This window comes from Fukomys damarensis, unplaced genomic scaffold (genome assembly GCF_012274545.1).
Source record: "Fukomys damarensis isolate Sample0158 unplaced genomic scaffold, DMR_v1.0_HiC HiC_scaffold_9, whole genome shotgun sequence".
NCBI classification, from domain to species: Eukaryota; Metazoa; Chordata; class Mammalia; order Rodentia; family Bathyergidae; genus Fukomys; species Fukomys damarensis.
Genome location: NW_022900921.1, coordinates 27,543,172 through 27,554,057, shown reverse-complemented (window position 1 = coordinate 27,554,057; position 10,886 = coordinate 27,543,172). Strand labels below are relative to the sequence as shown.

Below are 10,886 nucleotides of genomic sequence, written 5' to 3'. Positions count from 1 at the left end.
ATCCATCTCCTTTCTGGAGCGAGCTTGGTGCTCGAGTCTCTCTATTTGCACCACTAAGCACACTCACCGTTGCACACCCAGTGTGGCATGCAGTCACACACTCACCGCATTCACAGGCGCTTCAACCCCAGGCGAGGCCAACAGGTCTTACACACACACACACACACACGCACACACGCACGCACACACTCACGCAGGCGCCTGCCCGCCCAACATATGGCCCTTGGTCATTCCATGAGAGTCATAAGTGAGGTCACCTGTGTACCCACCTAGTACACAAGTGGGAGACTTACATACACACCCAGGCACAGCTACGCACTCACACCAGCCATTGTGGATCATAGCATATTAACAACGGTTCCTGATCACTCTTGCGGCCACTTTTGCAGCCTACTCTGACCTGCTTGTACCTGTTCACACTGCTCATGGTGTCCCTCGTGTGCCCCTAGACGCTGGAGTAGGTCATCACACTTATGAACACACTCCCTGTCACAGATACACCCGTGCTCTCTCTCAGCTTGTTGTTCACCCCCACCCACATTAGCCCAAGTTTACACAACCATTCTTGTCCTCCTGTTGATGGATGGACAGATGAACAGATGGGCAGTGGTCTAGGGTAGTGGTGACAAACCCATGGCACCCATGCCATAGCGGGCTGTTTCTATCACTGAAAGCTCTAAAAGGTTCTCCATCACTAGGGGTGTTTCTGGAAGGTCTGTCACCCTTTGCTACAGTGCTTCTCTCCCTACAGCCCCAGGCAGGACCCTTTGCTCCTTTGAAGGCCCTAGGAGAAGAGGGGACAGAAGGCAGCAGACTAGGATTTGCACACACACTCACAGGCACACATGCCTGCCAAAACCTCACCAGCCTTTATTCGTCCTGTTACCATGGGAGGAGATGCTTGCAGGTGCTTGGCAACCCTGGCCCTGGATTGAGGGTGTAGGGATGGCTCCAGACTCAGACTAGGAGGAAATCCTAAAGAGAAAGAAACAGGCTAGCTAGGTCTCTGTGCATTCACAGGGCTACTCTGCTTGCAAATGGGACACACGTGCCTGCATACACACCCAGGCTGCCACTCCCACGAATGGGACTGCAAGGCTATGTGGTCACACATGTGCACAGAGTCCAAGGGACTCCCTGGAGATGCAAACACGTACATGGGCCATTCCACACAAAAGGAGACATATATATCAAGATTTTCCTGCCTAAGATGGTGCAGTCTTCAAGTAGTCTGCTCACTTCCTTGGACATCAGGTGAATCACCCTATATACTTAGGGTTATCTCAATCTTTTACTTTATTTAAGTCCCACACACCTGTGTACAGGCTCATCTGTTCATAGGATGTGTGTGTGTTCCCACAGGTGGGTGTATGTATGTAGGGACATTTGCTTCCTCTACTGCGTACTCCCTGGCACTGTTGCCTCTGAGGTCCATGAGATTCAGAGGAGCCTTGGCCTGACCTCAAAGAACAGAAAGAGATTTAAGAGCCAAGCGTTAGTACCCAAGATCTTTGTGGACATCGTGGGAAGAAACCAGACTTCAAGCTCAGACATAGCTGACTTTGACCCCTCCTCCCCTCAGTTGTGTGTCCTTGGTCAAGTCTTTTCTCCTAACTTCAGTGTCCTCAACTGTGAAATGGGAAGATAATTCTCCCCTCATGAGATTATTGCAGAGTCCAGATGACAAAATGAACCTGAGAGTTCTGGGCCCGAGCTGAGCACACAGAGGAAAAGCAGTGTAATTGGGTTCTAGAAGGAGGGTGGGAAGAGAGGAGGTGGAACCATAGGCCTTGGCTGTGTCTTAGAGTAATGGCTAGAAGGTACTGAGGTTTCATTTAGAGCCAGAAAGGGGTATTGAGGAGCAGCACCTCTGGCATTGTTCTTTAGGCAGATAGCCCTCATTTCATAGATTGGGAAACTGAGGTCTATGAAGTAGGAAAAAATTACCCAAAGTCACAAAGCAACTATATAACTAAACTGGAACTTAACCCCACATCTTTCTACTCAGAATTTGGAAGCTAGCCTCTTCCACTGAGGTTTACAAAGACAGAACATGACCAGCTGGGCCAGACCTGCCTCTCAGAACCTCAGATTCCTCCTCTGGAAAACAGGAATAAAGCACCTGCCTGGCAGATGTACAATGTCTGTACAAGGACACTTCCTGACTTTCTTGGCATCTAAGTCAAGGGTCAAAACAGGTGGCCAGCAGGCCAGGAGAGTAGCACACATGAGGGGCTAGCTATAAGAAAAGTGATTGTGCAAATGCAGTGAGTTGTCATCCTCCTCTTCCTCCTCCTCCTCCTCCTCCTCCTCCTCCTTCTTCAAGATAGGGTCTCACTTTGTAGTTTAGGCTGACTTTGAACTCACTCTGTAGCACAGGTTGACTTTGAACTCACTACTTCAGTCCTCCTGCCTCAGCCTTCTGAATGCTGGAATCACAGGTGTGTGCTACCACACCTGGCTGCAAATGCAGTGACTGATGGCACTAGTCAGCCCAAGGACTACCCATAGGAAGGAGTGGGGATTCTGGCTAACTGGAGAGTCCCTGCTCAACTAAGGAGCCCTTCAAGGCTCCAGCTGACCATTGCCATGCAGGAAGCATTCTCACATTGCCAAATTTTAGTTTCCCAGGATAATCTGGAAATCTGATTCTCGCACAAAATCTTCTAATTTTTAAGTATTGATCAGTACATGCATTTATTTTAAATTGACTTTAAAAATTCTAGCACTTTGGGTCAAACCGGCATATCTGAAGGCCAGATTGTGCTAGTTTGAGTGTCTGCTGCAGGCCCTCTCCCCCTGCCCCCGCCTGGGAGCACAGCTGGGCTCTGACAGGCTGAGTAGATAAACACAGGCCTTCCATGTACACAGCCCAGCCCTACAGTGAGCAACGCCTGCACACCCCTTAATTCTCACAGCAGCCCTGGGGGGCACAGGGCGGACTCTTCAGGGTCCCCAGGGAGGTCACGGCCTCGCTTGGGGCCATAGAGCTGGAAGTGGTGAACTGTCTGGACTTTGTGTGGGGCTCCCGCCCAAGGGACGATCTTAGTGGTTGGGCTGGTGTGTGGGAACCTCAGAGCTGGCCCACCAGGGCTGGAATGAGAGATAGTGAGCACTAAGAGCAATTCTCCTACAGCCTTTTCTGACTCCTTCTAGGCTGCAGCTTAAACTCCCTATCCTGTCAGATTCCTACTCTCCAGAGAAGGAAACCAAGGCTGGCATGGGAAGCAGATCTTAGCCCTTACCAGCACCTGAGCCCCTTCTCTTGCTAATCTGCCTCGTTTTCTGGCTTATAACAGGCTTTTCCACAGACCCTGGCACCAGAGAGATCACAGGTCACAGGCCAGGGCTCAGGGTTAAAACTGGTCTACAGGAGCATTTTGTTTGGTCTTCATGTCATCTTAAAAATGAACCAGCTAGCCAAGGATTTAGCTCAGTGATTTGCCACCTGCCTCACAAGTACAAGGTCCCAAGTTCAATATCCAGTACCAAACAAAAAAGCTAACTGTAATCCAGCACTCTAGGAGGTTAGGGCAGGGGAATTGCAAGTTCAAGCCCAGATTGCATAACCAAGCAGCTTAGTGTGACCCTGTCTCAAAATAAATCTTTAAAAAGCAAGGAGACTGGGCTAGGGATTTATCTCAGTGGTTCCACCGCCTGCCTCACAATCACAAGGTCCTGAGTTCAATCCATGGTACCAAAAAAAAAGCAAGGAGACTGATGATGTAGCTCACTGTGAAGGCCCTGGGTTCAATCTCTGATAACACACATGCACACACATTAATATTTAAAATATTTAAAATCCAGATTTATGACTTTGCTCAATGAATCACTACACCTGGCCAAGTAGAAGCCATTCACTACCCTGCTCAAAACACTCCAGGGGTTTCCCAGGCCCCTTAGGATAGATAAGCTCCCATCTCCCTAAGCCATGCTCAACTGCCTGCCTATTTTTCTCCCTTCCTCCCTCTCTAGCTCTGCTTCAGCCACTCTGGCCTTTTCATGGTTGGCTCAGGTGCTATCCTTGGAGAAGTCTTTCTTTACCGCATATCCAAACCAGCTGCCAACTCCTTTGTCTTCATAGCACCTAGTATTTGAAATTATATCAGTCATTTGCTCCCTGTTTTTGCACCGTCCAATACTTCTGCACATGGGCCATACAGTCCTTACTATTATATCCCCAACACCAAGAACAGTGCCTAGAATATTACATATACATCTGATAAATGTTGGGCGAATGGATGAATTCCTATCTGGCCATAATTGAAAGGAACTGTGTTACCCCTTTAGAAGGGATGAATCCTAGGCTGGGTGTGGTAGCGCACACCTATAATCCCAGTACTCGGGAGGCTGAGGCAGGAGGATTGTTGTGAGTTCGAGACCAGCCTGGGTTACATAGTGAGTTCCAGCTCAGTCTCAACTACATAGTGAGACCCTGTCTCAACCCCCGCAAAAGAAGGGATGAATCCTCTCCAGTTTGCCATAGTCCCCACCACTCCCTCTAGTCTCCCTCATTCTGAGGATGTCAAGAGTCTTTAATCGCCTCCCTTGCTCTATTGTTTTTCTTATGTCACTGTTATAACCAAAGACCACCTATACCACTCTAATCTGATGCCTTTCTCGCTCTGGAACACTGGTAACTTTCCAACACCTCCTTTTAACGCAATGAAAATCAGATCCAAAGAATTCCAGCCAAAATCTCTCTTGTGCTTTAGACCTGTCTCCCACCTGATTCCCACATAACCCCAATAAACCCCACAGACACCCCAGTTGAACTACACACATACACACACACAAAAAAAAAAAACTATTCTACTCATCCTCATCCTGTCTGGGCTCTTGTATCCCCATCTTTGTGATGATTCCCAACCCCCTGCCCAGGTTTCAACCTCAAACCCTGGGAAACCCAGTAGTAAACTGTATGAATGGAGCTCCCACTCAGGAACTTAAGGTCTAGTTGAGGAGGTATAAATGGGTCATGCAGAGTGATATGATTCTGATTAGGCAAAAAACAAGAGGCCATGGAACACAGGAAATTGGTAGGCAAAGAAGACTCACTAGAAAAGGAAGCATTTACTTGGAGACCTGGAGGTTTAAGAAGCAGTAGCCAGACAAAGAGGAGGGAAAGACTACCCCAGCAGATCCTGAGATGGCTGTCGAGTTAATGGACAAACCCAAAGAGGTGTCTCCATGGGGTGTGTGTGTGTGTGTGTGTGTGCGTGTGTGTGCGTGTGTGCACATGCTTTGAGGGTAGGAGTAGGTAGGTAATGAAAGATACATCCCAGCAGGCAAAAAGGTGGGTAGGGAGGGCTTTAGAAGTACATTCAGGAGATGGACTGAAGGTGATAGTTGTTAAAAAGTTTCTATTTTTTTGTTTTTTAAAAAAAAAGCACAGTTAAGTACCACATAACATTTTGGTCACTGATACATTGATATACACAGTGGTAATCCCATAAGAGTATAATGAAGCCTTTGTAATATCTTAGCACAACCCATTACATGCTTATAGTGACGCTTGTATAAATAAATGTACTCTGCTGCCAGTTGTATATCACATAGTTATGCACAGTACATAATTCTTGATTATGATATATTGTAACAATGTTACTAGCTTATGTATGTAGTATACTGTACTTTTTATTATTATTTTGAAGCATACTCCTACCTATTAACAAATAAAGTTAGGCGGGCATGGTGATACATGCTTGTGATCCTCACACTCTGGAAAGCTGGCACAGGAGGATTGCAAGTTCATGGTCAGCTTGGTCAACTTAGCAGCTTAGACCTTGTCTCAAAGTTATAAAAATTTAATTAAATCTAAAGAGGAATTGGGAAGCTGGAGTGTGGCTCAAGGCAGAGCATTTGCCTAGCAGGTGCAAGGTCATAGGTTTAATCCCCAGCACTAAAACCAAAAAACGGATGGGGCTGTAGCTCAGTACAGATGCCCAGGGCTCAATCCCAAGTAAATCTCAATCCCAGTAAATAATAAAAATAAAGTTTAGTACAAGACAGTATGCTGTGTTACTCCAGCAGCAGGCTCATCCATCTTTTGCTTAGCACATATCTTGATTGTATCAAATGGCTACACTGAGTATTGATCCAGACCATCCATGTGATTGTTGGTAAGTCCATTCTATGATGGTCTACAATGACAAAATTGCCAACAAGACATTCCTCAGAACATACCCCAGTTGTTAAGTAAGGCATGACTGTACTTTGTGCATGTGTAACCAACACTCAAACATCTCAAAGGGGCATACAAAGAAAAGTCTCTCCCACCCTCAGATCCCTTGTCTTACTTCCAAGACACAATCACCACTTAAAGTTTTGTGGGATTCCATCTGGAAATTTTCTCCTTATAAATACACCCAGACATATGTGTCTGATCTTCTCCTTGGCTACATGCACAGGACCCTAGAAGCTATGCTGAACCCTACATGTCCTTTTGTTGTTGTTGTTCAGTTTACCTTGAGCCTCTTCCCTTACCACTCCACATGTTGTAGCAGCTATCTGCTGTTCTGAGTGATTGTCCCATGTCACAGGCCCTGCTCCCTGGTTTTCTTCTCAGTACCAGCCATGCATTTGTGCCCCTGATGCACTACCACTGTATCTTCAGGGACCATCCGTAGAAGTAAGCTTGCTGGCTTAAATGCTATGTGCATTATAAATTTTGATAGAAAAATCATAGATGTCCTTCCAAAAAATTACAACCAACTTAATTTCCTAACATGACTGAGGAGAGCTTTGACCCAGAGAAGTGTGGTTGGACCTACATCTTAGAAAGATTATTCAGTCATTTGTGTAATGAGTATTTATTTGGAGCTTATTTACTGTGTCATTATTCTTGACGCTGGAGAACATATCAGTGAGCACAAGAATGTCTTCACCCTCCTAGAGCTGGCATTCTAATGAGAGAAACAAACCATAAATAATGAATATATATATATATAATGTATGTAATGTCAGATGGTGCCAGGTACTATAGAGAAAAACTCAGTGAGACAAGTGGACAAAGACTGCTACCTGTTTTATACAGGATAGGACAGGAAAGGACTCAGGGAATGGGCCAGTCAGATATCTGCAGTCCACACCTGCCACCCAGCACCCTCTCCCTGCATTCCTGCAAAGGAAACATCTATTGTAAAGACCCTGAGGCAGAGGGTATCCAAGATCAGTGTGGCAGCCACCACAAGGGGACTGAAGCAACATAATGGAAAAGAGAGTAGTAGAAAAAAAGGCCATAAGAGGCAATGGGGTCAGAAAATGCAGTGTCTTGTGAGTTCCTGGAAGTTTGCTTCTACTTTGTGTGAGAAAGGAAGACATTGTATGCTTCTGGGCAGGATATGATCTGTCTTGGGTGGCTGTTTAAGAATAACCTGGATGAGTGAAAGAAAAAAGCAAGGGCAACCCAGATAAGATACAGTGGGGGTTAGCCTGGGGCAGTGACCATAATCGAAGGTAGATCACCAACTATAGCCATTGGTTCTTCTTCATTTTCTCTGGATCTCTTGATTCTTCTCTTACACCTTTCATTGCTGTGCCATCCTCACCCAAGCACCCTCTCAGGGTGCTGCTCAGGACCTACTGCAGAAAGGGGGCTATTTGAATGAATGAGGAATTGCTTGAGTGAGTGAACTGTTGACCTGCCTCCCCATAGCTCTTGGCCAGCCCCTGTCCTCCTCATGCTCAGCCTCCACATCATCCTAGAGAATCTTTGAAAACACACACATCTGACTGTGTCCTTTTCTTGACTATAAACCATTCACAACTCTCCAGAGCCTACCCAGACATAAACTGGTGGCCTACAGACATGTTTTCTTTGGCCCACATAGTGTTTCAGGTTTTTTATTTAAATCTTGAATTAATTAGCATATTTTACATTAAAGTCTAGATTTCCCACTAGGTTTCATTTCTCCAGGACAGTATTTGGCTCACAGAGTCAAGGTCCCATTTAGACAAGGCATGCATACTGCAATTTGCTGTAGTCTACACAATTCCCCCTTTTTTATTGAATTTATTGGTACTTTTAAAATATGCACTACAGTTACATACACAATTCCCTCTTGCTTTACACTCAATCTGCATAAATGACCATTCTGGCCCCTGTGGCATCAGAGTTTGCAGAGTTGCCCTAGGGGCAATGCATAACTTCTGGGTAGCATATTGCATGGGGTAGGCTGGCAAGGGTGGAGAGACAGTAGGTTAATGTGAAAGGCTGTGGGCAAATTGTGCCGTGCTTTGAATGCCCCCCTATCCAGAGGGCTATGGAGTGCAATGAAGCAGGGGAGTGATGTGGTAGCATTCATGTTTTTAGACCAAGCTCTCTGGGCAGAAGGGGACAAGAGAGAGAGAGAGAGAGAGAGAGAGAGAGAGAGAGAGAGAGAGAGGGAGGGAGGGAGGGAGGGAGAGAGGGCTCAGTGAGGAAGCTAGGCTGTTAGGAAGAGGATGAGCTGGAAAAGGTGTGTATGGAGGCTGCTTCCCCACCAAATCTCCCCTAAGCCTGAGTCTATTCTCCTTGTGTTTCAGAACCAGATAGCAGCCTTAGACTCAAGTATGGCCGTGAGGGCAAATGAACAGTGTTGAAGACCCAGCCTGCCTGCAGCTGCTTCAGAAGGAATCCAGCCCCTCAGAGTCCTTCTGCAGCCCACAGGATGGGAGCCTGGGTGCTGGGGGCCTGGCCATGAGGGACTACTTCCCCTCCCAACAAAAGGCCAGCCCTGCACCCCTCAAGCACACCCCTGACCAAAGCCCAAGCATGGACTCTAGACACAGCAATCCCAGTGGGGCTGGGGAAGGGACCTCCTGCTCTGAGGGGCCTTCTGGGAGCTCAGCCTACCCTTCTTCCATTTGTATCCCTCCTCAGGAGGCAACTACCAAGGAGACACTAGGGACACATGGAGCTTCAACCTCAGGGATACCAGAAACCACCTTCACTGGGAAGCCTGACGCTGTGTCCTCAGTGAAAACTCATCCCACGTCCTTAGAGGGGAGAAATCCTATGCTATTGGAGAAGATGGATTCCAAGTCCTCAAAGCAAGCCAATCCCACTTCCATAGGCAAGGAAGATGCTGGGTCCTCAATGGAAGCAGATCCCATGTTGACGAGAAAGACAGAGACTGTGATCTCTGGAAAAGGGGATGTTGTGACTCCTGGAAAGATAGATACCATGAGTTCAAGGAAGGGAGATCCTGGATCCTTAGGAAAAGTAGATCTGATGTGCTCCAGCAAGGTGGACACAGTGTCACCAACAAAGGAGGATGCTGGGTCTCTGAGAAAGGTAGACCCTGTATCTTCAGGCAACATGGATTTTGCATCCCCAGGGAAGGAGCACCCTGTGTCCTCAGAAAAGGTGGGCACTATATCCCCTGGAAAGGTAGATATTTTGTTCTTGGAAAAGAGACATTCTGGGCCTTCAGGCAAAGTGAATCCTACTTCCTTGGAGAGCATAGATTCTGTGTCCACAGAAAAGATAGATCCTGCCCTCTTGGGAAAGCTGACTCCAGGGTCATCAGGCAAGACAGAGCCTATGTCCTCTGCAACAGTGGCTTCTGGGTCCTTGGGCAAGGTGGATTCTACACACTTGGAGACCATGGATCCTGCATGTATGGGCAATGCAAAAACTGTGTCTTCTGTAAAAGAGGATCCTCAGTTCCTGGGAAAGATGGACCCTGCCTCCTCAGGAGAGGGAGGTCCCATGGCTATGGGAATGATAAAAACAGTGTCTGCTGGACAGGTAGGTCCTGTGTTTTCAGAAAAGATGGGTCCCACATCTGTGAAAAATGTAGATCCTGTGTCTTCAAGCAAGATGGATCCAGTCTCCTTGGGAAAGGCAGATCCCACGTCCTCAGGAAAGCCAGAGCCCTTGTCTCCTGGGCAGGCACAACATGTGTCCATGGGGAAGACAGAAACTGTATGCTCAGGAAAAGAGGACCCAGTGTCCTCCAAAAAGGTGGATCCCCTAGTCATAGAAAACATAAAAACATCACCTTCTGGAAAAGTGAACCCTGAGTCTTCAGTAAAGACTGACCCTGTGTCCTCAGGTCCAGGGGCTCTCACATCCCTGGGCTCCAGGGGTCCCCCATCTGCAGTAAAAGCTGAGGCAGTGACTGACAGGAAAGGAGATCCACAGTCCTTGGAGAAGGCCAGTCCCACAGCCTCGGGGAAAGTAGATCCCTCGAGCAGGGGAAAAGTAGAAACTGTCCCCTCTGGAGATATGGACTCTGTGTCTTTAGGAAAGACAGCCCCAGGGAAAATAGCGCTGGAGAAAATGGATCCCATGGGCCCAGTGGGAAAGGTAGAAGCTGCCCCACGGGGAAAGGTAGATCCCCTCTTTCTAGAGGAGAATCCTGTGAACTCCACAAAAGTGGAAACCAGGGCCTTGGGGAGAGTAGAGCAGAAGGCTGGGGGCAAAACAGAAACAAAGCCCTCTGGGCATGAGGGTGCCTCGGCTTCAGGAAAAGCAGAGGCCTTGTCTCTGCCGAAGGAGCAGCCACGGGCCTCTAAGAAGATGGATCCCGTGCCCTCATCTTCAGAGAAAGTAGAGCTCCTTGGGGCTGAGAAGGTGGAGACGGCGTTCCAGGGGAAGGCTGACTCTGCATCTCCGAGAAAAGCAGAGTCTCCGTGCTCGGGAAAGATGGTCCTTTTGTCCCCGGAAAAGGCAAAGCCCTCCTCTTCCAGGCAATCAGACGGCAAACCCTGCAGCACGGCCCCCTTTCTCTGGGCTGGCGGGAGCAGCCGTGTGGAGCCCCAGTCGGTCCCCAGCACTGAGGCCTGCCAGAAAGACCTGGCGGCTGCTGGGGCCCAGAGAAGCCCTCGAGCGGAGGCCACTGCACCCCCGCAGAGGCCACGGACTCGTGACAACTTCACCAAGGCGCCATCCTGGGACG

At 48.0% G+C, this 10,886-nt stretch overlaps 1 protein-coding gene across 1 annotated transcript in view; it reads left to right on the top strand.

The window, feature by feature from the left end:
* Gprin1 (G protein regulated inducer of neurite outgrowth 1) overlaps nucleotides 1-10,886 on the top strand; it is a 24,132-nt gene that overhangs the window by 11,554 nt on the left and 1,692 nt on the right. The window contains exon 2 of the mRNA XM_010622303.1: nucleotides 8,527-10,886. Coding sequence (XP_010620605.1) covers nucleotides 8,570-10,886 — 2,317 coding nt within the window. The 5' untranslated portion in view covers nucleotides 8,527-8,569. The remainder of the gene's footprint in view (nucleotides 1-8,526) is intronic.